The following is a 26555-nucleotide window of genomic DNA, read 5'->3' on the forward strand; positions in this document are numbered from 1 at the left end:
TGAGTTACAAACTTAAAAAACGAAGCTTTATATAATAAGATATATATATATATATATATATATATATTTTTAAAAAATATTTCATAAAATTATACTAATCAGTTATTGGCTATTTTCGTAACAAAAGTTTTGTGGATATATACCGAATGTTCATTGGATATATTAACAACTCTAGCTATTAAATGGCAAAAAGTTCTAATTTTGGCGAACAATATTTTAGTATTGGTCGAATCTTTCTCTTAACTCAAGTCATATGTTTGTAAGCACTTTCCATATTCCCTTGCGTTGGTCGTTATTTTTAGGGTTGTTTTGCCAAAAAAAAAAAAAAAAGTTTCGAAGTCGCCAATTTTTGTAGTTTTTTATTCAGCAAATCATACTTTACGGTGTTTATTATTCAAAATTGCAATTATAAAAAAAAATTTTAGTCTTTTTATTCAGCTGGACGATTACCATATAATTGCATTTTATCTAAAACATACCTTACGGTGTTTATTATTCAAAATTTCATAAATGGAAGATAGAAAAATCGTACGTACAGAGTATTGTGTACCACAACAAAACAACGGTGGAGTCTATTATGGGAAAGTGAAAATGCAGAAATAACAAAGAAAATTAAACCAAATAAAGCAAAGGACAAGAATTGTCTCTTTAACGAAAAACACGCGATGGAAATCACCAACATGCATGGGTTGTCTCAATATGCATGATATCTTCATCTATATAGTGACCAAACAGATTGTTCATTACTTTCTTTTTGCATTCTAACGAGGAAGGGATCGGAGTGATCGAAACCAGCCACACGGGAGGAGATTCCATCACGAGAGATATGTCATTTTCCTCCCCGTGGAAGGTCTAATAATCACACATCTCCCTTTAAGTCTCGTCTTTTCAGGTAATTAAATAAATTATATCTTCAATGGCTTTTATTAGTTGAATTTTGGATGATAATGGGAGTTTATATTTCTCTTGAATTCAGTTTGTGATTTCTTGTTTTTGTTTTTCTTAAAAATCAAAAGGAATCAAACCATATGTTATACTACCATCTCACTTGAGGTTGAATCATTTCCTCTTTGGAATCATTTCCTCTTTGGCACATTTTGTCAAACCAATGGTTTTGTCAATTATTGTTATAATTAATGAATCTGCTATTAAAACACTCTTTGATTGGTTTCTCTTAAATATGTTTTTCTTAGTCCTTCTAGGTTTTGAAGAATGGAAGATTTAAACAGGTTGTCAAACACGAGAAATTTTGGATTCATTGGAGGACAATCACGAGTTCCCCAAAAAAACATCGGAAAAAATATTTCTCCACTGTATAATATGCACCACAGTGCTTCTTTAGATGATCTTCTAACAGAGGAACAACCAGCTTGGCTCGATGAGCTCTTAAGTGAGCCAACGTCACCTAAGATTAACAAAGGTCATAGACGTTCAGCTAGTGACACAGCTGCTTACTTGCACTCAGCTATAATGCCTTTTAAGGAAGATGAGCTTATGAAAAGTCATGTTGCTGGTCCTTCTTGGCAATTTCAGAACTATGATTTGTGGCAGTCTACCACAAATGGAACCAATTTCCAAACACAATCATACGGAGCTATTAATAGATTAAGTACCCCAAATTCAAAATCCATTGAGAAACATGTAGGAAAAATGAAAGAGGGAACTTCCACAAAACCAGATGGTTCTGGATCAAAGACTGACTCTAAACGTATCAAACAGTAAGTTCCCTTATTTTATATGCATGTCTACTATACCTTAACCAATATATGCAACAATTCTCCTTCCACAATTTTGTCTATCTCAAAATTCATTTATAATGCAGTCAAAATGCTCATAGAGCACGTCTAAGAAGGCTGGAATACATTTCAGATCTCGAAAGGACCATCCAAGTACTACAAGTAAGATTTAAATATATATATATATATACATGTATTTTTAAAGTTCTTTTATAATATCAAGAGCCCCCTTATGTTAAGTATTAGATATATTATACATTTTGGTTTTTTTTTTTTCAATATATAGGTTGAAGGATGTGAAATGTCATCTGCCATTCACTACTTGGATCAACAGTTAATCATGCTTAGCATGGAAAATAGAGCTTTAAAACAACGTATGGATAGTTTAGCAGAAATCCAAAAGCTTAAACATGGTAATTTAATTTTAACCACACTAGTAAAGTATTTCAAAAATTTTCATCTGAAATTATAATTTGGAATGGTATAATACAGTGGAGCAACAATTTCTTGAGAGAGAGATAAGGAGTTTACAGTGTCGACGACAACAACAACCACTACAGAACCAAAAACAAGTGCAACCGATACAACAAAACCGACACAAGAAATATCAACCACATGTCACTCAAGAACCCGAATCCCAGTTTGCAGCCTTGGCAATATGATTTTTTTTATAGGAAAATATTGATCCATTACGTACCAGTCTAAAATTCACATTAATTATGCTTTGTAAGAGCTCTTCTTGCTCTTCTTAATGTCGATACACTATAGGTAAAAACCCCTTTGATGATGTTTATAGTCTTGGATGAATTCCTGAAAAAAATCATAATTATGTATGTCAAAATGTGGTGCTTGCATTTTTCTATATTGTATTTCTCTATTTAGAGAATCTCTTTTTCAAAATAAAAAACTTATTCCATGAAATTCTTTTTGTTAGAGAATCTATTTATATTTTCCATGGATAATTGTTTTTTTAAAAAGAAGAATTTCTTTTTCTTTCTTTCAAATTTTCCATTAAAATTAAATTATAAAGTAAAACCTATTATGGAAGCCTCTTCGTGTTTGTAGTTCATTAATGCTTTTACACCACAAGATTTGGGATTTGAGGCGCCTCGAATAATACGATTTATTAATTATACAGATTAATGAAGGTAAAATTTACATAGATCTCTAGTAATATGTAATTATAATTGTTCGCCATAGAACCATATGTAATACTTCTCGTACTAAATCCAAAGTTAAAAAGAAAAAAGAAAAAAGTTAAACTTATCCATATATTTGTACAAAAAAATTTAAATCCATACAAATACAATACAACCGTCCAGCGATCATCTCAAAAGTCCTTATTAAAATTTGGCAAATCTCCTATCTCCTTCTCTATTCTTCATACCCCCTCTTTTTTTATTAAGAGGTGGTGAGACGATTTTACCCTTATTCATTTAATGATTTTGATTATTTTTTTAAAAAAAAAAACAAAACAAAAAAACTGAAACCCGCAATAATCGAGCTTCTCTTTCGACCCGATAGACCCGACCTCTCAACCTAGCCGCCGGCGATTCTTCCATCGTCAGAGCTCCTATTGGGCATGTTTCTTCACCAACTCGAGTTGAATTAAGTTCTTCTTCGAAATGCAGGTGCGTTCTTCACATTAGAGCAACTTTTGGTTGAATTTGTTTTTGATTTGAAAATTTAGAAATCTAATTGGATTTTGTTTGAAGAAACCATAGCACATTGGGTGTTTTACAAAAGTTTATGGGTCGATTGAGCTATCTATTAGATAAGAAAGGGATTTGGCTTTGGATTTCTGTGAATTATGGAGATTATATTAGAACTCGTTTACCATTCGATTCGATTTTGATAGGAGAGAGATGGTGGTGAAACTAGTAATATTGTATATTTAGTAAAACTAGTAATACTGATTCATGTAGTACAACTAGTAAAACTAGTAGTAGTACTAATTTAGTTTTTTTATATTGGTTGATTTGGCAGGATACAATGTGCGAGAACGTCAGCCTACATTTTAAATTTGAAGGTCGCATGTATAGTAGAATGTTCAAAAGGAATATAACATTGTTGATGTTAAAAGCAAGGATATACAAGAAGCTTGAGTTTGTTGAAAGTAACATTCAGTTGCAGTTGAGCTACAAGCCACTACTGGTAGAAACATTGGAACATTGTGAGCTTAATGATGATGAGGATGTTAATGTTTATTTAGACTCTGTTAATTATGAGAAGCGAAGATGTATGTTGTTTTTGAATGTCATCCCTTCCGAGCCTCAGCCCACAATGCCCATAATGCCCATAGTGGACCAAAGTTCTGTTGGTATGAACTTTAAAAACCAACATTCGAAGGATGATGAAATCGGACCTAACGCCATTGTTATCTACATAGGCGAAGAAAAGACTGTAGAAAGTAATTCTAATAAAGAGGGTGAAGTTGTATCACGTGATGAATGTGATGAATATATTGAGCCATGGCCTCTTGTTCAACCGTGTAAGTTTATTGAACCATGGGATGACGGTTTGGGTCTGAGTAAACTTCAAGAATTTCCAAACAAGAAGGCTTTGTAAGAGGTGGTGGACAGTCATATGAGATGAAAACTCACAACCGTCTCTGTTCTTAATCATTTTTTTTGGCGCAAGGATAATGTCGTTAGTGGCCAGGCCACCTACATTATCAGAAAAAGAAAAAAAAAAAAAAAAAAAAAAAGTCTAAATCTCACGCGCCACTCTCGCCATGACTGCTTTCTTCACGTGCTTGCGTTATTTTGATTCGAAAAAACAAACACTCTTTCTCTTTCTCTCCTTTTCTCTCTCATTTTCTCGGGAAAATTTTTCTTTACCACTTTCTTTCCTTAAATTGACTGAGAAAATTAAATTCGTTCCTCCTACATCGAAGCTTACCACACAATGCTACTACAACTACTACTACTACCTTCGCTTTCCAAATCTATCTCCAATTTCTAGGGTTTTAAATCGAATCCGTTCAGATCATGCACGGCCTCTGCCGTCTTGGTAACGGCTGCAGCAACAACGGTCGAGTCAATCTCTCTTCACCGTCACCGCCATCTTCTCCACGGATTCGTCACAGCAGCAGAGTGAAAACTCTCGCCGGAGGAGGAGGTGTTTACAACAACAACAAGCAGCAGGGATTAGGAGAGAAGCTTGTGTTTCTGCTCTTCTCTATAGTTTTCAGGAGGAAAGGTGTCTTGTTGTTGGCGCCTCTGCTCTACATCGCTGGGATGTTGCTATTTATGGGATCTTTTGGTTTCACTGTGCTCGATCTAGGCCATGGTGTTGAGATTGTGTATAGACGCGGTGGTCCTCCTGGTTCGGTGTATAGGAGTCCTAAAGTTTTTAAACGGCTTTGGCCTGTGATGGAGGCTGATGTTAATGGAACTAGTCACAATGCGGTAATGTTGATGATTTGATGTATTATTGTTTTTGTTGATGATGATTTGTTTGGGGATATTAATAATTGAGTTGTGTTTCTTCTGATTATGTAGTTGATGGCAGCATGGAAGCCAAGAGTTAAAAGTGTATGGAAACCTTGTATTAGCACAAATGTTTCTGCTGCAGTATCAAATTCTAATGGTTACTTCATAATTGAAGCTAATGGTGGATTGAATCAACAACGCTTGTCAGTATGTTTTTACTCTCCATGGCTTTTATATTGGGATACTTGTGTATGCTTGTGTGTTGTTTTCTTTAATTTAGAGAGCTGTATGAATCTGTCGTCTTGATTTCAGATATGTGATGCAGTTGCTGTGGCTGGACTGCTTAATGCTACCCTTGTCATCCCGATTTTTCACTTGAACAGTGTATGGCGTGATTCCAGGTTACTATTTTTGGTTTCTGGTTATCCAGTCTTTTGAAAGTTTCATCACACAGAATTAGTTATACAACAGAAACTTCCTTGCTATAGAAATGGATAATGTCAAAATGTCTGCAATCTTCAGACCAAATTGCTTTCTTTTGCAGCATCTTTTGCTTACATATTCCTTTTTGTGTTGGTGACAGCAAATTTGGTGATATATTTGATGAAGACTTCTTCATATATGCTCTTAGTAAGAACGTGAATGTTGTGAAGGAGCTCCCAAAAGATGTGCTTGAGCGGTATAACTACAATATAAGCAGCATTGTTAATTTGAGATTGAAAGCTTGGTCTAGTCCAGCATACTATCTCCAGAAGGTGCTACCACAACTTTTGCGTTTAGGGTATGCCATTCACTTTTTCTATTTAGTTGTTTCAGTCTTAATAGAAATGGTTGGTCTCAGTGTGTTTGTTCTAGCATTTCTGTCTACTTAATAAGATCTTATTGAATTGAATATTAGATAGTGTACATGCAAAGATGTAATGGATTGGGAGTAAGGTAGAGAACTAGCATCCGATCTTGATTAGCTTGTTTCTAAAGGTGATTACTGCATCGAACCTGTATGTGTGTCTGAGGATTAGTATAATATACTATAGACTGTTCTTAGCAAAACTCTATGATGTGATTTTGGTCATTGAGAGCTCTCCTTCTATGTCTACTATGAGGTTGCTTCTTGAATTGAAAAAAAAAACGGGACCTAAAGCTAAACACACTCTGCAAAGTTTTCTTACTCAATTTTGCTTCCTCTTCTTTTTTCATTAGGGCTGTCCGTGTTGCACCATTCTCCAACAGGTTAGCTCATGCAGTTCCTGCAAACATTCAACGGCTCAGATGCTTAGCAAATTTTGAAGCATTGAGATTTGCAGAGCCCATTCGGCTGCTTGCGGAGAAAATGGTCAATAGGATGGTTACGAAGAGTGCTCAGAGCGGAGGAAAATATGTTTCTGTTCATCTTCGTTTTGAAATGGTTTATAATTCCTACCAATTCTCCATTTCTGCAGTTCCTAATTCCTACTTCCCTCTCTTCATAATCTCGATTTTCTTCTCCTCTAAAGGACATGGTAGCCTTCTCGTGTTGCGAATATGATTTTGGAGAAGCAGAGAAGCTAGAAATGGACTTGGCCCGGGAAAGAGGGTGGAAAGGAAAGTTCAGGAGGAGAGGCAGAGTAATTAGGCCTGGTGCAAACCGCATAGATGGAAAATGCCCTTTGACCCCACTAGAGGTATCACCAAAAAGCTCCCCCGCCTCCCAAAGATTTCTTAAAATCTCAAATCCAGTGTATCTATCAGAATTTGACCCTAGGGATAAAACACGTTACGTAACAGACACATTTTGGTAATATCACTGTGTAGGTCGGAATGATGCTTAGGGGCATGGGTTTTAACAATAGCACCTTGGTTTATGTTGCTGCGGGAAACATTTACAAAGCTGACAAATATATGGCTCCTCTTAGGCAGATGTTTCCTCTTCTCCAAACGAAGGATACTCTAGCTTCTCCAGAGGAGCTTGCTCCGTTCAAGGTAAACCAAACACCAATTTATTTGCTTAGTAGGACTTAAGATGCTATGTTCCAATACTGTTCAGAAAATGTTTTGTGAGAAATAGGATAGAGTTTGGTTGTTTCATGAATTATTATATTTTCATCGCTCTATGAATTGTTATTGTGAGAAATAGGATATAATTTGGTTGGTTCATTTTAATTGATAGAAAAATGTCTCACATTTCAAACATATAATGATGGGGGAACATTGATGTCAAGAGTTTGGTGAGGATGTTAAATGGTTTTTTTATGATAGCTTATAAAGTTCTCTCTTTTTAAAAACCGTGTTTATAGGAAAGAGTAATTCCTGTCTATTGATTGGCGGGAATTAGAATGATTCTATTATTGGACTTAGGAGCGTTAGGTTCATATCAATTGGTATCATTGACAACATAAAATAAAAATATGGGATTTTATAGTAGTTGCTCATAAAACGTGTGGGCTCTCCCATGTTATACCCTTGGAATAGAAAAGTTTTAACTTTTAACTGTGTTATCTAATATTCTATTTTACTGAAAAGGTAACTTTATGATATAAACAAATTGCTGGCTTTGTGAAACTGTAGGGCCACTCATCAAGATTAGCTGCACTTGATTACACAGTATGCCTCCACAGTGAAGTGTTTGTATCCACACAAGGTGGAAACTTCCCACATTTCTTGATAGGTCATCGTCGGTACCTTTACAAAGGCCACGCCGAGACAATCAAACCTGATAAGCGGAAACTAGTCCAGCTCTTAGATAAACCGAACATTAGGTACTTGATTCCCTAATAACTTTTTTGCCCTGCTTTTCACATTCCTCAAACTCAGATTCCTTGGGCATTTTCTTTTGGTTGGGTTTTTTTTTAATTTATATTTGTAGATGGGACTACTTCAAGAAACAAATGCAAGATATGCTTAGACACAATGACGCAAAGGGTGTCGAATTAAGGAAACCTGCTGCATCACTCTACACGTTTCCCATGCCCGATTGCATGTGTAAAGAACCTGATCCTGAACCTGAATCCGATCCAGCTTAAACCGGATTCGTGCTGTTGAACATCAGCAACGCAAAGTAAGACAGTTTGTTTTTGACTCCAACCATACATGTAATTTATATTTATGTTGTATCATGGTTCCTGTATAAGAATTTTTCCCCTCCAATTTCGGGGAATCTAATATATTAATATTTGTGTGTACATAACATTCTTTTAACCTCAGTGATCATTCTTCCCTTCTGTTATATTGTAAGAGATGGATTGTGGACTTTCATCTCAAACTTAGTTACTCCATTGAGATGCTCATAATCTATATTGTGGACTAGGTATTTCTTCCCTTGAAATATTGTGGACTAGGTATTTCTTCTTCTGCCGCTGTGATGACTCTTAAACCCATGAAAGAGCAAGCTATCAACATTGATTGCGAAGGGGTTAGTGCATTTACACATTTCTCTAGAAAAAAACCCCTTAAAACTGAATGTTTTTTTTTTCTTTTTCGGTGGTAGCAATAAGTCAATAAGGTTGTTCTTTTTCCCTTGAAGACTATTGGACAAGAGGTTTCAATTAGCAGTGGAGAGAGCAATGCTAGTTCTGATTACGAGGACGACTAGTCATGACAATATAACTATAGTTATTCCAGTGTTTGCATTCTTTTAGTGTGTTGCTATATTTTTGATTATTAAATAAAACTGTAAAAATTGAAAATTTGTACTCCAGTTTTCACAATCAGTTCATAATTTAAACTTGAAACTAAACATTCGTGCATCATAATTTCTTTAGATGCGTGATAGACGAGATCTAAAACTGAAAGCAATGTAACTATTTAGATATACACTTCACCGTAGTAAATGATGCTTCTTAAACAGAGTTTTATAGCTTATAAAATCACCTGATACTACCACCTTGTTCTACTCATGATTTTTTTTGTTTGTTTTAAAAGAAAAACATAAGTTTGGATAAAACCTGAAAATAGCAGTCATCACTACGTAGATATAAAAATCATCGAATCTAAGAAACTCGGATTCATATGTGTAAAGAAGCAATAAGACTAGAGCAATCATCCTCCCTTGGTTGGTTAAAGAGAGGACTAAACATCTCAAGAATTCTAGTCCTAGGGTTTATCACCTTGGGCTGTGATGTTTCAAATAGAGACTTCCACAAATAAAGAATGTTAGACTTGATGGCTTCTCTCGCAAACCCATTCGCCTCTGCTGAAACATCTTTGGAAGACCTCAACGTCTCCTCTAGCTTCTTCAGCTCTTGGTTGTAATGTTCAAAATCAGATGGTTTCACTACTCCACCAAGAGAGCTTTCTCTGTTTCTGAGAATCAAAACAAACCGATCCAATTCTCTGATTCCAAACGTAAAATTCTGGCCAGCCTTTACGACCAGTCTCCATTGGTTTGATTTGCCACCATCCTCCTGATAGACTCCATTCTTAGGTTTGATATATGTTTCAAACACATATAGGATGACACAAAACAACCTTCCTACCACAGGAGCGTTAATGTCTTTGTTCCCTGCATACTTCAATAGCCAAAGACAAAACAGTAACGTAGAACGCATGTCATCAGATAACAAGAACATTGCTTCAGCCACAGAGAGCGAGAGGTCAACTCCAAGTTGCACAGCCTCCTCTTTCTGCTTCTCATAATTTGTAAGATTAGTCTCTTTAGTGTAAGGAGAATACCTAGATTGTGGCAATCTCTTGTTGTTACGGACAACGCGGTGAGTCACTGATAACGATTCCATCTGTTTCGAGAGGATTGAGATGTGTCTGAAGAATTCATCGTGGAGGGCTTTAGGATGCAGTGACAGACGAACCTCAAAACAAAAAGAGGAAATTTGAGAGAATTGGAAGAACCCTAGATCGTAACTTCAACCTTTAGTGTGAAAACTTTTGAATGATATCAAATCTAAATTCGTAGAAAGAAACGAAATTAGTGACTCTCCTCGCTATTGTATGTAGTGTTCTCTGGAAAACTTCTTTGACAAGTAATAATAAGAAAAAGTATCCATAGATTCTAAAGGTAATATTATATAGGAAAGGAAAAGGAAATATTTATAAGTTACCCATTGGGATTTGGATTTGGATTTGGAGTGCTTTCTGCTGTTACCAGTGCAGATCAATAAAGGCTTTTTTTTTGTTTTTATCATGGAGAATATTTATTATACCACCTAATAAAAGGAAGATGTATCCACCTAATCTATAGATTTTACATATAATATTAGAGATATCGACTGGGGAAATCCAGTTTAAATAGAATTTAGAAAGAAATTTAGAAATATTACTACTTTTATAATACCATCTATCAAAAATACAAATTGTTTCTTTGTCCCTTTAAAAAAATACAGATTTATAAATTTCTATAGAGCATCTTATTAAAATATTATTCTTATGAAAACACATGTTACAAAAGGGTTGTAAAGTTACATAATGTTTAGAAGATTTTTTTATAAGACTTGTTAAAAAATAAGTATTGCTCCAAATTTTCCAAAGAATATGTCATAGGGTATGAGAAACACTTTTAGGATTTAGGGGGGTGTATTCAACTTGACATTTTAAGTGATTTGTGTGAAACTTACAAATCCTATGTTATTCAATCATGTATTTTAAAAAGTCTATTAAAATCCACTGTTATTGAACTGATGATTTAAAAATCTACTTTAAAATCCACTGTTATTCAAAATAGTTTGTGGATTTGGATTTTAATGATTTTTGAGATTCTGGAGGATTTAGGTGGGATTTGTTTAGTTAAAAATAGAGAAATCCAAATCTCATGGTTTTATGTGGGATTTGAAAGAATTTTACAATAAATCATATCAATTTCCCTAAAATCTTTCAGAATTCCAAATTTTCTAAATCCCATCAAATTTTTTAAAATCATGGTTTCAATACACCCCCCTTAGTTTTTGGCGCGAGATAAAATGATTTCTAACACTATTTATTTGAGAATCACTTTTAAAATAATAACTTTATAAGATATTGAATATTATACTATGAATCCCATTACAAAATTATATTTAAAAATAATTAATTTCATATCATTAAGGCTAAAAACATCTAACACAAACTTCACACCTAATAATTTTTTTAAAAATGATAAAGTATCTAATAATTTGAAATAATATTTATTAATAGTCAATAAAATTGAATAAGAATGATTTCATACCATATACATTACTTTTAGTTATTATGTTTTCCTTGCCATCTTTGTTTGATTCTATTTTATGAAAATGAAAAATGTTTAGTCGTTTCTATATTACAGTACAAATAGTCCAACTCATAAAACTTAATCTGATTTTAAAGGGCTTTGGTTGAACGAGCATTTGAAGGAGCATAATGATTTTGTCATCCAATCAACATTTTTTACGAATGCATATAAATAAGCATTTGGAAACTGCATATGCTCTCAAATGCTCTCTTTTTTCTATGCTTTCACATGAACCATCTATAAACCATTTACTTCTAAATATTTAAAATATTAAAATAATTTATTTATTTTTTAAAAAGTATGAAATCATCTTTTAAATGTAATATATATATATATATATGTTAACTATTCACATTCAAAAAAAAAAATGTTAAGTATTTTCTTGTAATTTAATATCTAATCAATCATTATTATTTTACCAACTAAATGTGTTATATTAATCAGAGCATACAACTCCTCCAGTATACGGCTGCATATTGCTACTGTAGTACTCCTTTACTTCCAGTTGTGCCAATCAAACTCAAAGCCCTTACCAGCCGAAGAAGTACAAACCGACGGGATGTAACTACCATTAGACGGTATAAACCTAAGCTCACAGCGAAGGTCAGACTTTAATTTCACTAATCGTAGTAGTCCGAATTGCCACCAAGTCTTCGATGCACCTATGATCTCGAACCTTATCAAATTTCTTTTAACCTCAAACTCTAAAGCTTGCCTTTGTGGTGGATTTAACTGTATCATAACCGGACACAAGAATGGAAGGACCATTATTGGTCCCTCGTTTTTAGCTTCAAACATACCAATTCTTATACCTGTGATCGGTTGAACTTCATATCTTATTTCATAGTAGGCTTCATCAAACACTCTGTAAGTGTTAGCCTTAGTATTATGAACTTGGATTGAAAGAGATATATTCGCCTGCAATACTCCACCTATTTCATCATACCTAGTCGATCAAATAGTAAAACATATAAAATTAAAAGAGAGATCATATTCAATATCACAAAAGGGATTAAAAAAAAAAATATCGTGGAGAGGCGTACTTACCTAAAGAAATCGAGATGACCATCCACGACACTGATGATAGGGATTCGCGGGTGAACGACAGTGAAGCATATGAATAGTACTAGGCAAATGGAGACAAGAGAGATCAACATTATTGCACAGATGATGGCTGCACACCATATGAAAGGACCTGGATTCTTAGGACAGGGGAATCTCCGCATAGTAATACCTGTTGTGACGACACACACTCAATCAAGTAAGACCATGATTTATTATTTTTGTAAGCTCACATTACTAATATTTCATTAACATGAATCTAAATATTTTTTAAATACTCTGCATCTTTCAAAGTTCACATACATACGTTAAGATCACCTGCCAAATTAAGGTGGATGATCAATCTAAAAAAAATAACTAGAGATTCTGATATCATTTCTATTTGTCTCTTAACACTAAAAGTAATATTTAATATTATATCGTTGATGATACGAATATTGTACTAGAGGGTTACCGCAACCGGGGGAGAGAAAACAGCGGCAACGGATTGAGAAGCATCGCCTAGAGATTTGAAGAAAGCAAATCTTGAGCTTGTAAGAATTGGTAAATGTGGCACAAATTGTATCATATATATAGACTATAAATGTTGGGTTCCATTTGGTTATATGACAATACATGTTTTCTTTGCGTAATAAACATAATAATGGATATTAATATAATTACCATTTACTAAAAAAATTCTAATTTATTGAGGGTAAAAAACGCCTAAAACAAATCTACACAGATTAATTAGTTTTAACACTTTTTTGATAATTAAAAATCTATATTTAATTGCTATCAACATAAATAAGAAAGATATGACATTGAGTTATATCCTAATAATTATGTTTTCTCTCACATCTATCAATAAATTTTTGACATGCCTAAAAGAAATTTATATCAAAAATCCTGAAAAGAAAAAGATAACAATTACTATTTTTATTCAATATTATTTCATATATTTACATGCATAGATGATTTAGATTTATTTTTCAAATTTTATTTTAATCTTTTTATAGAATATTATGGGTTTGAATGGTAACTGCGATTAGGGCGGCCAAATCCGTCTGCGGTCTGGACCGCTCTATTTTTAAAACGGACAACAGACTGCTTCGTACCAATTCTATTTGTATGCAAAAACGGTCCGCAGTTGGTCCGCTGTAGTTTTGTCTCTGCTTTATTTGGATCGCACTACTGCGGACTACATTTGCTGAATGGTAAATAAAAAACGGTCTAGTCTGCAGACGGATTTGTCCGCCCCAACCGCTGCAACCATTCACACCCTATATTTGTAATCCCTCGTGTACACGAGACCTAATCTAGATTATTTTTGATATATGTTATGATTCAAAATTTTAAATATTGAATATAACTAGGACTTAAATTGTGATACACCCTATGGCACTTTTTTACTCAATCATTGAATTTAATTTAATTCGACATGTTCAATATTTTAATATTCGTGATGTTAACAAATTAAGAAAATGATTATTTACCCGTGTTGTAAGGGCATCACCATCGGTGAACCCTTCAAAATTGAGATACTATATTAATTTTATTAATATTTTAATACAATATTATTATTTCATTTAATTAATTTTTTTTTAAATTGAACAATGAAATGTTGACAAATAAGCAAGAGAAAAGGAAGAGAAGGTATTAATATTTTAATACAATATTATTATTTCATTTAATTAATTATATATTTTTTTTAAAATTGAACAATGAAATATTGACAAATAAGCAAGAGAGAAGGAAGAGAGGGTCTATGAGTGTTTTACTTTGTGTACTGCAAGACACAAAATCTCTCTCTCTCCTCATCTTTTGATATTTTTTTTGTTTTTTATTAAAAAGACACTCCTCCTAATATGACCAATGATACTTTAAATTTATACTGATGTTGATACAAACTCGTCCTACTATATAACACGTTTCATAGTGTTTTGAACTTTTATAATTTCAGATGTTCATAATATTTTTTAAAACTATAAAGTTTAGAGATATAATTTAATACTATTTTATTAATTTTTTTTTTAAAGTTAAATTTATTATATATAGCATAATCAAGCAGTTCAGCTAATAAAAACCTAATTAAACCGATAATAATTTTTAAGTTGAGATGCTTGTAAAATTAAGCTTACTCAGATTTTGATACAATTCGATCTTATTTATAGTAAGAATCTGAATTATTTAAGGCGATATGAAACATTAAACACACAATTTTCTTTCTTTAAATGAGTAAAATGTGATTATGTGGACTAAAACTTAGCTTAATAAAGAAAGTTTATTAAGTGCACATGAAACTGTTCGTTCTACAAGATTCACGTGCAGGTGAGATTGTTATTGTGGAGCTAAGATATATGGTCGGGGTCAATCTGAGGCGCGTCTCAGAGTTGAGTAAAGGTCGATCTTAAGTTGAAGAGATAGTTGGGGCCAAGATAACAGGCTGTTTAGTATGTGTAACAACTAATCAGACGAGAGAGTGACTGGGGACAGATCAACATGAAGTTAGGTTATGTAATACCGATTTAAGTATAATATGGGAGGGGATTAGCTTAAAAGATCTCTTGGCCGTTGCAGATCTATGAAGATGAGAATGGCAACGCGGGAGCGTGTTGTAGGCCATGAGCAATTGTAATCATTCTTATTCTAGTGGATTTGGTTCTCGACAAGGTCCCTAGGAAAAACCGAACGCCACAACAGATTTTGTGTTCTTCGATCCTTTATGTTTTAGCACAAGCAATTATCTGTGTAACGTATTACACAAGTCCGAAGTAAAGCAATCGATTGATAAACTACACACATAACATGTCTCCGATGAAATATCAAAGTGTTGTGTACCTCTCCATAACATGTCACCTGCAAGAATCTTCTTCTCCGAGGGACTAGCCAAGAAACAATAAAAAAAGGCAGTCAATTGTGGCCAATAGTTGACCAAACCAACAACGTACCAATATCGCATCCTTTTTTTTCTTCAGTAGAATAGGAATATTCAATGGATTTAAGAGAAGGTTCGACACTCATAATTGCAAGGCAAGAAAGATACCTTTAACGTCAAAAGATAAAATTGGTGGAGAAAGATCAAAAATAAAAGTAACAAGAAAAAAATGTTAGCATCAAGAGGAAGCAAACAAAACTTTAATCCATAGGAATAGGATCAAGCTCTGATACTATGATAAATTTGGGAGTTTATCATAGGTTTTTAATACAAAATCAATTAATTGGTAATAAATGGATTGAGTCTTACCCTTTATACTTTACTTAAGTCTTTATATCATCTAATGTAGGATCTTTCTCCACATGTTCCCCGGAGACAAAGTCCTTTCATCTTATCTCACATCTTACCAAACCAAAATCGCTTTGTTTTAACATTTCATCTCAAATGTTTTTTTAAATCTTCTTATTATTATCATAGTTATCATTTGCTTTTTACTTTGTTTAAGAGTTACTGTTAAAGCCTCTCATATTTTCAAGATATCAATATATGAATTAAATTTATAAGTTGTATCTCATTTATTTGCTTTCTATTTTTTATAATTTATATGATTTAGACAATTTGGAAGAAAAAAACAAATTGGTTTTTGTTGAATTCTTTTTTCTTTATTTTCCTTTTGTTTTAAAGGTATCTTCGATTGAAACTTATATTTATGAAATTTCAAATATGAGAAATATTCAAACCTGTTTAAGAATTCTAAGTATTATAAATATTTAAATTTTATAAGAAACGCCAATCTTATAAAATGTTAATGGTTACAATCTTAATAAATATTATACTAACTTAATCTAATATGTATAATATAAAATAATAAATATTAAAAATTAAGATGATATAGTGCGAGTTAAAATATTTCGGGATGGGTTTGGTCGATATTTATATAATTTTTAAAATATCATTAGTTCGGTGTTACACGGCTAAAACATTATGTCATTATTTTGTTAACACTATCAATATTAGAGAAATAGACATATCTAATTAAGCTGATTAAATTAATATTATGTAAAAAATAAATTATATTGCGGTATTATATGGTTCTGATCTTGTGGGTTCTCCACATTGGTGCTGCGGTAAGAGAGGTTTGGGTAGTTGCGGTAATTAGGATTGAACTTGTTATACCCTTGGCCACCTACATAATTGACCTCTTCTTGACCTTCAACACAAGCTTCCATACCTTCTAGATAAAGTTCACGTTCATTGACAAAGTGAACTTGCTTTTGATTTGCACTAATCATCTTATCTATCTTTTCATTTAAAGCTTTGATCTCCTTGCGGTGCTGCGCATTCATATCAGTATAGTCCCTTGGAGTTCTATCATAATCCTCTCCATAGTTCCCATCACTTTGAGCAAGATTCTCAACCAACAACATTCCTTGTTCTGCATTTTAACTCAAAAGTTTCCATTCCTTGTTGTGTCAAGAAGCATTCTGTACTTAGGCAAGACTCCTCTATAGAGTGTACTCAACTGTAACCCTTTGGAAAAACCATGATGTGGATATTGAGAGATGTACCCCTTGAATCTTTTCCATACTTCACAAAAACTCTCATTTCCCTTTGGAGAAAATCTTTATATCTCATTTCTTAGCCTTGCTATTATTGTAGTAGAGAAGAATTTGGATAGGAAGGCCTTCTTACATTGATCCCAAGAGGTAATGGTGTTGTGAGGCAGATTCTTTTCCCAAATGTGAGCCTTGTCACCAAGAGTGAATAGGAAAAGGCGGAGCTTGAAAGCATCTTCAGAGATACCATTGATCTTAACAGTCCCACAAAACCTATCAAACTGATCCAAGTGATCAAGTGGGTCTTCCATTGCCAAACCATGAAAATTTGATCCCTGCACCATGTTGATAAGACTGGCCTTGATTTCAAAGTGATTGTTCTCAACTGGTGGAACTCTAATACCGGTGCAGTGTCCATTGACGTTTGGCGCATCATAAGCATTAATGAGAGGGGCTTGTCTTGGTACATGGTTAGGAACTCTATCATCATTGGGTTGGTCATTTCAATTATGACCAGCAGCAGGAGGAGGGTTGTTGTACATAGCTTATCGTGCTAACTGGTGATTCTCTCGCTCAAAACGGTAGATGTCGTCAACACGGTCGATCAAGTCTGCTTGGCCTTGACTTCTCAAGTTCATACACCTGGAAAAAGATAATTCAAAACACTAAAGCAAACCAAGCAAGTAACAAAGAAAAGTAAATGAATAGGCTCAAGCAAAGTTGAAATCCTAACGGTCAAATGTAATGCAAATGCGCAACGGCGCCAAATTGATGTAGTACTTTTACTTCAATTAAATTATCAATCCACAATCTTCATTAATCAACTCACTAAGAATACACAAAAATGCATAATCTAATCTTAAACATGAATAGGTTCTTTTGTAACAAACTGATTCAAAGAAAGAAAACTAGACAACTCAAAGCAATACAAACTCAAAGCAAACAAGGACACAACTAAGAACAGACTTTAAATCAAGATTAAACAAATGAACCTTGGGCAAGGTAACTGACTTGGGAGATAGCTAATCAAACCTAGATGTCTAAGCAACAATCAAAAACAATCCTATGGCTAAGAACACTTATGCAAATTAATCCATTTCCATGATAGATATTCCTCTGCTAATCAAGTGATAATCAGCAATTTCCAAAGTCAATCACAAGATAAGCATGTATTAAAAACAAGTCAAAATACCACTAAGCACCCTAATCATCAATTTCCATCGGCTAGGAATGCAAAGCTCTTGAATAGTTTGGTTCAGGAATTTCATCAAACACCTTGTGGGCATGGAAATCCTAATGTCTAGATTTAAGCTTGATCAAGGCTATCTAGCAATATTAACCCTAAACAAGATAGGAAACACATAAATAAAGCCCTAGACATCAACCATCTATCTCTCTAATCTACCTAGCCCAAAGTTCTATAGATCCACTCACTCATCATCATGATCACACAAAGGAAAGAGTTTAGTCTTTGTGAAATCATAATAAGAGATTATAGATTAGGAGAAAATAAAGAAGAAATTGATATTAAGAGATTATAGATTAGGAGAAAATAAAGAAGAAAGCTTAAGAACCCTAAAAAGCTGCTAAACAAAAGATAAGTCTCCCCTAAATAGGGTTAATGTATTTATAGGAAAATAGAAGGGAACCCGGGTCAACCCAAAGTAGACCGGCTCAAACCCGGGTCAAAACTAAAATAAGTGTGAACTTAGGAGGCTATGGGGTGGTCTTGGCCGATTGGTGAGGTCGCAAGGCTCCATCGGCCATCACTTGGCCGATTGGGTTGGCCGACTGGATCTCCTGTTCTCCATCTAATCGAGCTCAATCGGCCAGCCCTTGGCCGATGGTCGTGCCCGATTGCTTTAATCGGCCATCACTTGGCCGATTGTCCTGACCGCGTGTGCTTCCTGTTGTTGACAACGTGGAGTAGCATCGGTCATCACTTGACCGATTGGTGAAACCGATCATGTCAATCGGCCATGGTTTGACCAATTGCCGTGGCCATGTGTGGTTCCTGTTCTTGTCACTTCCCCAACTTCACCCCTCTTTGCTTCTTTTCACCAAAACAAGTCTAAATGCTCTAAATATGATGAGTTTATTCCAAGAACTTGAGAGATAACACACTATATGCAAATTCTCCTAAAACAACCTAGAATGACAAGATTATGCAACAAAACTATGCAAAAACAAGTCGTAAAACTCAACAAAAACACAATATATTAAAGCTTGTTGAAATATTGTGAAATAGAATGTAATATCTTGTGTATTCCAAACATATGACCAAAGTATTTATACATGTGGGAGTTCCCTAAAGAGATAGGAACGGACAATATCAAACCTAAAGATATGGAAGATTGACATATATCCTATACTAATACCCCCCTCACGTTGGTGGTACATAATCAGTAACACCTAATGTGGACAAAAGCTTTTGAAATGTCGGTCCAGGTAACGCCTTGGTGAGAAGATCATCAATCTGGTCCTGCATATAAATGTGCTCTGTGGTGATGAGTTTGGAGAGAACATAATCACAGACTTGATGACAGTCAAATTCAATATGTTTCGTCCGCTCATGAAACACTGGATTTCGCGGCAATGTGGATGGCAGCCTGACTATCGCAATGCAGAGCGATGGAAGAGGGGTGTTCCACACCTAAATCTTGGAGTAGCGCCTTCAGCCACTTAAGTTCCTTCAGCATATACGCCATGGCACGATACTCTGCTTAGACAGAAGAAGAAGAGACAGTCTTCTGTTTCTTTGTCTTCCAAGAAATGGGAGAATCACCCAAGTAAACAACATAAGCGGAAAGGGAAAGACTAGTCAAAGGACATACATTGTAATCATAGTCGCAGTACACAGAAACAAGAAGTTCACTATTAGATCAGAGAAAAATACCCTGTGCTGGAGAGCCTTTGAGATAACAAACCAAACATATAGCTGCTTCCCAATGAATATCGAGAGGAGCCTTCATGAATTGAGACAATATGTGGACCGCATAACTCAAATCCGGTCTGGTAATGGTCAAGTATATTAATCGGCTCACTAAGCGATGATACTGTTGAGGATCATGAAACAGAGGACCTTTAGCGGAAGCAAGTTTATGATTAAGTTCAATTGGAACCGGCGATGGTTTCAAACCAAGAAGACCAGCTTCAGTAATAATATCCAGAACGTACTTTGTCTGAGAGAGACAGAAACCTTCGTTACCCTCAGATACTTCAATCCCCAAGAATTATTTTAACCGACCAAGATCTTTCATATGGAAGCATTCATTGAGTCGAACCTTGAATTGATTGATCTCAGCAAGATCATTGCCTGCAACCACAAAATCATCAACATAGACGAGAACATGAATAATGATATCACCACGTTTTAGAGTAAACAACGAGTAGTCTTGATAACTCTGGGTAAAACCCATGTTACAGAGAGCGGTGGCGAGTTTAGAAAACCAACAGCGTGGGGCCTGTTTGAGACCATAGAGAGACTTGCACAAGCGACAAAATTTGTTGCGATCCATACATTTGAACCCCGAAGGTAGATGCATATAAACCTCCTCTTCAAGATCACCGTTAAGAAAGGCATTATGAACATCCATCTGGTGAACTTCCCAATTATTAGCAGCGACAACACTTAAAAGAGAGTGGACAGTGGTCATTTTAGTAACGGGAGCAACGTCTCTTTGTAATCCTCACCCTCTTTTTGATGATTACCCATGACAACTAAACGAGCCTTATCCCGTTCCAATGTGCCGTCAGAATTAAACTTCAACTTGTAGACCCATTTGCTATTAATAGCTTTCTTTCCTGGAGGTAAATTGGTAATGTCCCACTTGTGATTTGCTTCAAGAGCAGTAATTTCTTTGCACATAGCTTCACACCACTCTTTAATCAAAACTCCGTCTTTAAAATGGGTCAGTTCCGTGCTATCTAGAATAGCTGCCATAAATGCAATATGATTTTTAGAGAAGCCCTCGTCAAACAAATATGTTGAGATGGGATAGAGAATCTTACCATAAACTGTTGACGAGGAAGATGATTCAAAGAAATCAGCTGCGAGAGCGTGAGAAGAGGAGTGTACGATGGGCTCTTTTTAAGATGACCTTTGCCTAATAGTTCAGGTAAACCAGGAGATGGAGGAGGATCATCAAAAAGTGGAGGTACAATCGGAGGAGAAGTAGGAGATGTGTGTTCCTCCAAAGGAGTAACCACATCGGGCTGCAACTAAGGTGGAATCATAGGAGGAACCTCAGATAACCGCGTAGGAGTAGAAACAACATTCTCAACCGATGATGTAGGCAACGGGAGATACCAATCTTCCTCAACAATGTTGGTTGGATGAACATAAGGAGTAGAGAGCAGGGTCGAGGTTTTAGAGAACGGAAACACATCCTCTTGAAAGCGAACATCTCGACTCATAAAACTTTTTCGGTTTCAAGATCATAAAGGCGCCAAGCTTTCTTGCCATAGGGGTCACCGACAAATATACACTTACGACTGAGAGGGCCAAATTTATCCTTGTCACGAGAACGGGTGTGAGCGTAACAAAGACATCCAAATGTACGCAAAATATTATACGACTGTCGTTGTCCAAAGAAGACCACATATGGAGACTTGCCATTAAAAACCGATGTAGGAGTTCGGTTGATCAAATGAGTAGCAGTGAGAATACTCTCTCCCCAAAATTTGACAGGCATGTGACTCTGGAAAAGACAAGCCCGCACGACATTGAGGATGTGCTGGTGTTTGCGTTCAACACGGCCGTTCTGTTGAGGTGTATCAACACATGAAGTTTGATGGAGAATTCCATGTTCTCGAAAATAAGACGAAAGGCATATGAACTCGGTACCGTTGTCTATGCGAAATGATTTGACCACTTTGCCAAATTGTCGTCTCGTCATTGCACAAAAATTACAGATCAGAATAGGTACTTTGGATTTGGCGGACATAAGATACGTCCAAACGGCACGAGAGTGATCATCAACGATTGTAAGAAAATAAACGGCACCACTCGTAGACGGGGTGCGATAAGGACCCCATACATCACAATGAACCAAATAAAATCAATCTAATGCTTTACTAAGGCTATCAGGAAAAACTTCTTGTGTTTGTTCAACTTTTAAGATCTCCAAAACCGCTAGGAAAGACACAATCGGGTAAAGAAGACAAAAAGTAGGAGAAGGGTGACCAAGCCTACGGTGCCACAAAGCTTCCGAAGAAGTATTCGCCGAAACCTTATGAGAACGAGCAGCTAACACTCCAGTAAATTAGTACATTCCCTCACGTTCTTCACCTACTCCAGTCAAAGTCCTTGAAAAACGTTCTTGCAAGAAAGATAGAGTATCCGTAATATCCCTATAGAACCAGTTTGTTTCAAGAGTTTATAAACAGAGATTAATCTGCAATTAAAATATGGACCAAAACACACATCAGTGAGTAAATAAGCAGAGCTCAAAGGAAGAGAGCCTCGCTTAGTAGCCCGTGAAGCCTGACCATCCGATTTGGTCACATGGAAAGGTATTATATCCACATCATCAGCTAGAATCGAGTAATCTTCGGTCGTATGGTGTGGTGCACCAGTATCCAATATAACATTAGTTAGACGTGTTTTACCCGACAACTTTTTGGAGGTTGTGTTGGAGCGTTGAGATTCGAGGAGGTTGATGAGTTGGGTGATCTGATTGTTCCCAAGGTCAGGGGATGTTACACAAACATTATTAGCGTGGCCACGTCCACGACCAGTGCCCTGTGACGAACGACCACCCCGTTGAACTGAGCGAGTCATAGTATCCCTGTTGTCAGGACGATTTCCTCCCTTCTGCTCGTAAGACCAATCGGGAAATCCATGAAGAAGAAAACATTCGGAAACCTCGTGTCCTTGGCGGCGACCGTGAGTGCAAGAGAGTGTGTAACGATCGCGAAATCGTTGTCCAGAAACAGCAGCAACTTGTGAAGAGGGCTCTGTTTTGACCATGAATCCAATAGCATCTGTTTTGGTTACCTCCATGGACCTTGCAACATTAAGATTCTGCTCTTCACGAACAACTCGAGAATAAACCTGGGTAAGCAAAGGCAGGGGATCTTCACCGGTGATGGTGGAACGGATGTTGGTAATACGCGGAAGGTCCAAACCGAATAAGTACTGATGCACATGATCATCCTCACGTTCTTTAGTGATATCTTGAGCAGCATCACATGTGCATACACGACCAGTTTTATAATTTTGCAGTTCCTCCCAGAGTTTGGAGAGTCGACCATAATATTCTAACACCGATTGACCGTTCTGTTTACAGTCAGCAATCTCATCTTTCAGGACTTGACGACGGACACCGTTTTCCACAGAGAAACGCGAGCGGTGGATTTCCCACAATGTTGAAGCTTTGGCAATGAAATACATCGTGGAACGAAGCTTGGGGTCAATAGAGGTCAGATCCAGCCAAGGATCATGGAATTTTCTGCTCGCCATAAACTCAAATTGGGTACAGTAGTTTGTTTAGTGATGGATCCATCAATGAATCCTAGTTTCCATTTCGTCTGAAGAGAATTCTGCAATTAAATGGCCCATTCTGGATAGTTATCTTCCTGTAAGATAACAGTGGATATAAGAGCTCCAAGATTATCAGAAGTATTAAGTTGATACGGAGAAGGTGGTGTGGAAACCACGAGTTGTGTTGGGGGAGTAGCAGACATGGTGTAGAATGAGGAGAAGAAGAATTAAAAAAAAAAACGTAGATGGAGAAGTAGAAATAGAATGTAATCTCTTGCATATTCCAAACATAGGACCAAAGTATTTATACATGTGGGAGTTCCCTAAAGAGATAGGAACGTATAATATCAAATCTAAAGATATGGAAGATTGACATAAATCCTTTACTAATACTTGTAGATCGTACCTCAAGATGAAATGAGTTCAGGACGTGTAAGTGGAACTTGGAACCAGCGTGATGATATCCACAAAGTTTGTGGTGGAGAATTATGGAGAGAAATTGTTTCTTTTTGACAAAAGAGGAAGACAAGAAAAAGAGAGAGAGAGGATGACACAAGTTCTACATAAATGAACAAACAAAATTTTAATGAGGTTTCAAGTAATTAAATCCAAGTCAATTTGAAACATATGAAATAACACACACAAAGCTATTGAGACGTGTTCGAGTAGCAAAAGTACAACATATTAAGCAGAAGATGGAAAGGCAATAAGAGGGAACTTGCGACGAAAGTTCGAAACTGGCTGCTTCAGCTAGATCATATTCATCCCCAGAGGGTTGACTTTGGACTCTCCAGTTGTAACGTTTCACAAGGTTAGCTAGTGTCACCTCAACCAATGCCACCCCGAATCCTACTCCTGGGCACATTCTTCGTCCCGATCCGAATGGAATGTACATAAAATGTTGACCTTTGAAATCCAAAGGAGAATCAAAATGTCTCTGTGGGTTAAATACTTCTGCATCCATCCCCCATGTATCAATGTCTCAACTTCTCCTTCCGTTACATATAAATACTTTTAAGTATTTCATCTTCTCAACTTCTCCTTCCGTTACATATAAATTATGTGGTGAAACTAGACGAACCTCTTCTTGGAGTTTCCTCATACACTCTGGATATTTGATAAGCATTGTCATTCTCCATTCTAGGGTTGAGGAAGTTGTTGTGGTTCCTGCTATAAACATTTCCTGGTAATGAAAAAAAAAGCACATGACCGTAAAGATGTTATAGGATTTTGAATGTTTACTTCTTTTTCTTCCTAAAAAAAGGGAGTTTTATGACTTGTCTTACCCATAGGATTAGTTTCAAGTTTTTTCTGTCGAAGTCCGGTAATGATTTATCTCTTTGAATCGATAGCAATATATCCACGAAATCTGATCTCCCTTTATCTGCATCTATATGCTCTTGTACCACTCTTTCAACAAAACCATTGAACTTGTTATTTACTTCGTCCATTTTATCACCCACACCACGGAACCTATCAATACATGCCAAACTTGGAATGTATTCCCCCAGAGGAAAAGTGCCCAGGAGCTCCATAATTTCCTTCATTGTGCTCTTCACATCGATTCCACTTTCCTCAACACTATATTTTCTTCCCAAGGAAACTCTACATATGATATCATTTGCAAGGGTCATAAGGATTTCACTTAGATTTACAGATGAAGAAGAAGAACTGGCTTTCTTCAGCTTCCCCATTATAATGTTTATCTCTTCTTCTCGTACTTTCTCAAAGGACCTTACCATTTTGCTGCTTAGGAGATTTAGAATGCACATACTCTGCAATTCATGAAATTTTTATTATTCATCAGAAACAAAACAGTCAAAGCAGCTGACAAAAAAATTGAAAGCCACATTTGAGATTGAAACAATAGAAAAATACAATTGGAATCTTATTGACTCGATTAAACTTATTGACTTCAAACTGGCAGGTTTCCATGAAATCTAGCGACCTAACACTCTTTCAAACAACAACTTGTGGGAAGTGAATAATTTTGTGGACTAGATAACGAAGAGTGAGCTTTAATTTTTAAATACGCTTGATTATGAATAGTATTTACAAGGGAAGGATCACATACAAAGAAGTCCGACCAAGGCTTAGAAAAAACTGGATCGGCTATTGTGGGCGCATCAAGTAGTTAATGTTGGATAAGTTTAAACATTGCTTGTGCAGTCCAAGAGATCTCTAACAAGATTATTTAGGATAAGATAGACTTAGCATATTTATTAATAGATTCAAGAGTTATCTTCTTTAAATAAAAATATGATTAGCAAAGATTTGCTAGTACTATATATACATATCATTGTTGAGTTGTAATAGTGAGAGAGTTAGAGAGCTTTTGGTTTTTAATTTTTGAGCTATATTTCTAAACATAATAAGAGAGTTCTTATATAAAAGCTGAGTTTATTTTATTTGGTATCAGAGCTTGAAGTGAATCGATGAAACAAGGAAACTCAATCACAGAGCTTTGTTCGGTTACGTTTGGTGGATTTTGTGAAAACCCGAATACCCGAATAACCGAAAGAACCGACCCGACCCAACCCATATACTTGAACTCGTAGGCCTAATGGGGGATAAACCCTCCTTCTCGCCCACAGGAAATTATTCCTTTTTCAATCCAATGCCCCATGCTAAAATATAAGTATGGGCCATGAAAATGAAACTTTTGTTGCAAATTCATAATGTGTGGCAAACACTTATATTTGACAAGAATGATGCGATGTCGCAACAGGAATATAGTTTCAATCTATCCCAAAGGCTCTTATCTTAGAAGTAGGCGAACAAGATTCTCCAAGAGGGATATGTGAAGCAATCAAAACAAGTTACCTAGGTGGGGATCGTGTCAAAGAAGCAAGACTTCAAACCCTAATGTCAGTGTTTGAAAGTATCAAGATGAAAGACACATATACAATATATAGCTTTGTGGGAAAGTTATCGGAGCTAGCGTCGAAGTCGGCCTCTGTTGGAGAAACGATTGAGGAACCCAAAACTCATGAAAAAGTTATCATAGCTCTCGAGAAAGTTCTCAACTGGAAAACGGGACCATCGTGGTCATTCCTTTCGGTCGCGGGCATACCCGTTTGACATCTCTAGATATTATAGAATACTCAAGGCCTAAATAATGAATTCTTGATGAGGAGAATCACGAAGAAGCACAAGGCAAGCTACTATTTGCAAATTCAGAACACAAATCTTTA

The 26555-nt window shown here is 35.7% G+C and overlaps 5 protein-coding genes, 1 non-coding gene and 1 pseudogene across 9 annotated transcripts; 3 read left to right on the top strand and 4 right to left on the bottom strand.

Moving 5' to 3' along the window:
* Positions 1-628: 628 nt before the first annotated feature.
* On the top strand, positions 629-2657 carry LOC104777470 (basic leucine zipper 19-like). 2 transcript variants are annotated; one of them, XM_010501731.2, is made up of 5 exons: positions 629-892; positions 1194-1718; positions 1823-1898; positions 2023-2149; positions 2229-2657. In XM_010501731.2, exons 2-5 carry the CDS (start codon positions 1213-1215, stop codon positions 2396-2398), a joined length of 879 nt encoding a protein of 292 aa, XP_010500033.1. In that variant the 5' UTR covers positions 629-892; positions 1194-1212; the 3' UTR covers positions 2399-2657. The 2 variants fall into 2 exon arrangements, with proteins under 2 accessions (XP_010500033.1, XP_010500034.1); XM_010501732.2 differs by having other exon boundaries at positions 678-892; positions 1203-1718.
* Positions 2658-4476: 1819 nt separating this feature from the next.
* LOC104777471 (O-fucosyltransferase 9) lies at positions 4477-8328 on the top strand. 2 transcript variants are annotated; one of them, XR_015593759.1, is made up of 10 exons: positions 4477-5146; positions 5240-5377; positions 5483-5571; positions 5754-5951; positions 6371-6400; positions 6475-6575; positions 6664-6831; positions 6962-7129; positions 7715-7905; positions 8013-8328. XR_015593759.1 is itself a non-coding variant. In XM_010501734.3 (9 exons), the coding sequence occupies exons 1-9, from the start codon at positions 4727-4729 to the stop codon at positions 8167-8169; spliced, it is 1734 nt and encodes a 577-aa protein (XP_010500036.2). In that variant the 5' UTR covers positions 4477-4726; the 3' UTR covers positions 8170-8328. The 2 variants fall into 2 exon arrangements, 1 of the variants encoding a protein (XP_010500036.2); XM_010501734.3 differs by having other exon boundaries at positions 6371-6575.
* Positions 8329-9150: 822 nt separating this feature from the next.
* Positions 9151-10093, bottom strand: LOC104777472 (uncharacterized). Of its 2 annotated transcripts, XM_087506193.1 has the most exons (3): positions 9614-10093; positions 9359-9442; positions 9151-9316 (listed from the first exon to the last, which is right to left on the bottom strand). In XM_087506193.1, the coding sequence occupies exons 1-3, from the start codon at positions 9877-9879 to the stop codon at positions 9151-9153; spliced, it is 516 nt and encodes a 171-aa protein (XP_087362319.1). In that variant the 5' UTR covers positions 9880-10093. The 2 variants fall into 2 exon arrangements, with proteins under 2 accessions (XP_087362319.1, XP_019099376.1); XM_019243831.2 differs by having other exon boundaries at positions 9151-9478.
* A 1649-nt stretch (positions 10094-11742) lies between these two features.
* LOC147947020 (uncharacterized) lies at positions 11743-12994 on the bottom strand. Its single transcript, XM_087496113.1, has 3 exons — positions 12859-12994; positions 12390-12576; positions 11743-12288 (listed from the first exon to the last, which is right to left on the bottom strand). Exons 2-3 carry the CDS (start codon positions 12566-12568, stop codon positions 11838-11840), a joined length of 630 nt encoding a protein of 209 aa, XP_087352239.1. The 5' UTR covers positions 12569-12576; positions 12859-12994; the 3' UTR covers positions 11743-11837.
* Positions 12995-16859: 3865 nt separating this feature from the next.
* On the top strand, positions 16860-16966 carry LOC147947021 (small nucleolar RNA R71). Its single transcript, XR_015595653.1, has one exon. It is a non-coding gene; the product is annotated as a small nucleolar RNA R71 (small nucleolar RNA).
* Positions 16967-21827: 4861 nt separating this feature from the next.
* LOC104777473 (uncharacterized) lies at positions 21828-23961 on the bottom strand. The gene is made up of 2 exons (XM_010501736.3): positions 23768-23961; positions 21828-23456 (listed from the first exon to the last, which is right to left on the bottom strand). The coding sequence occupies exon 2, from the start codon at positions 23338-23340 to the stop codon at positions 22177-22179; it is 1164 nt and encodes a 387-aa protein (XP_010500038.1). The 5' UTR covers positions 23341-23456; positions 23768-23961; the 3' UTR covers positions 21828-22176.
* An 84-nt stretch (positions 23962-24045) lies between these two features.
* LOC104779100 (cytochrome P450 71A20-like) lies at positions 24046-25139 on the bottom strand (annotated as a pseudogene).
* Between the last annotated feature and the right edge of the window lie 1416 nt (positions 25140-26555).

This window comes from Camelina sativa, chromosome 3, assembly GCF_030686135.1.
Source record: "Camelina sativa cultivar CO46 ecotype springtype chromosome 3, ASM3068613v1".
NCBI classification, from domain to species: domain Eukaryota; kingdom Viridiplantae; phylum Streptophyta; class Magnoliopsida; order Brassicales; family Brassicaceae; genus Camelina; species Camelina sativa.

Coding starts and splice junctions, on each gene's coding strand:
- LOC104777472 (XM_019243831.2), bottom strand. CDS start 9,879: ATGGAATCGTTATCAGTGACTCACCGCGTTGTCCGTAACAACAAGAGA. Junction 9,479..9,613: donor AACGCTCCTGTGGTAGGAAG/GTTGTTTTGTGT, acceptor GTTTGGAATCAG/AGAATTGGATCGGTTTGTTT.
- LOC104777470 (XM_010501731.2), top strand. CDS start 1,213: ATGGAAGATTTAAACAGGTTGTCAAACACGAGAAATTTTGGATTCATT. Junction 1,719..1,822: donor GACTCTAAACGTATCAAACA/GTAAGTTCCCTT, acceptor TTTATAATGCAG/TCAAAATGCTCATAGAGCAC. Junction 2,150..2,228: donor AATCCAAAAGCTTAAACATG/GTAATTTAATTT, acceptor GGTATAATACAG/TGGAGCAACAATTTCTTGAG.
- LOC104777471 (XM_010501734.3), top strand. CDS start 4,727: ATGCACGGCCTCTGCCGTCTTGGTAACGGCTGCAGCAACAACGGTCGA. Junction 5,378..5,482: donor TGAATCAACAACGCTTGTCA/GTATGTTTTTAC, acceptor TCTTGATTTCAG/ATATGTGATGCAGTTGCTGT. Junction 7,130..7,714: donor AGGAGCTTGCTCCGTTCAAG/GTAAACCAAACA, acceptor GTGAAACTGTAG/GGCCACTCATCAAGATTAGC.
- LOC104777473 (XM_010501736.3), bottom strand. CDS start 23,340: ATGGCGAGCAGAAAATTCCATGATCCTTGGCTGGATCTGACCTCTATT.
- LOC147947020 (XM_087496113.1), bottom strand. CDS start 12,568: ATGCGGAGATTCCCCTGTCCTAAGAATCCAGGTCCTTTCATATGGTGT. Junction 12,289..12,389: donor GGTCATCTCGATTTCTTTAG/GTAAGTACGCCT, acceptor TTGATCGACTAG/GTATGATGAAATAGGTGGAG.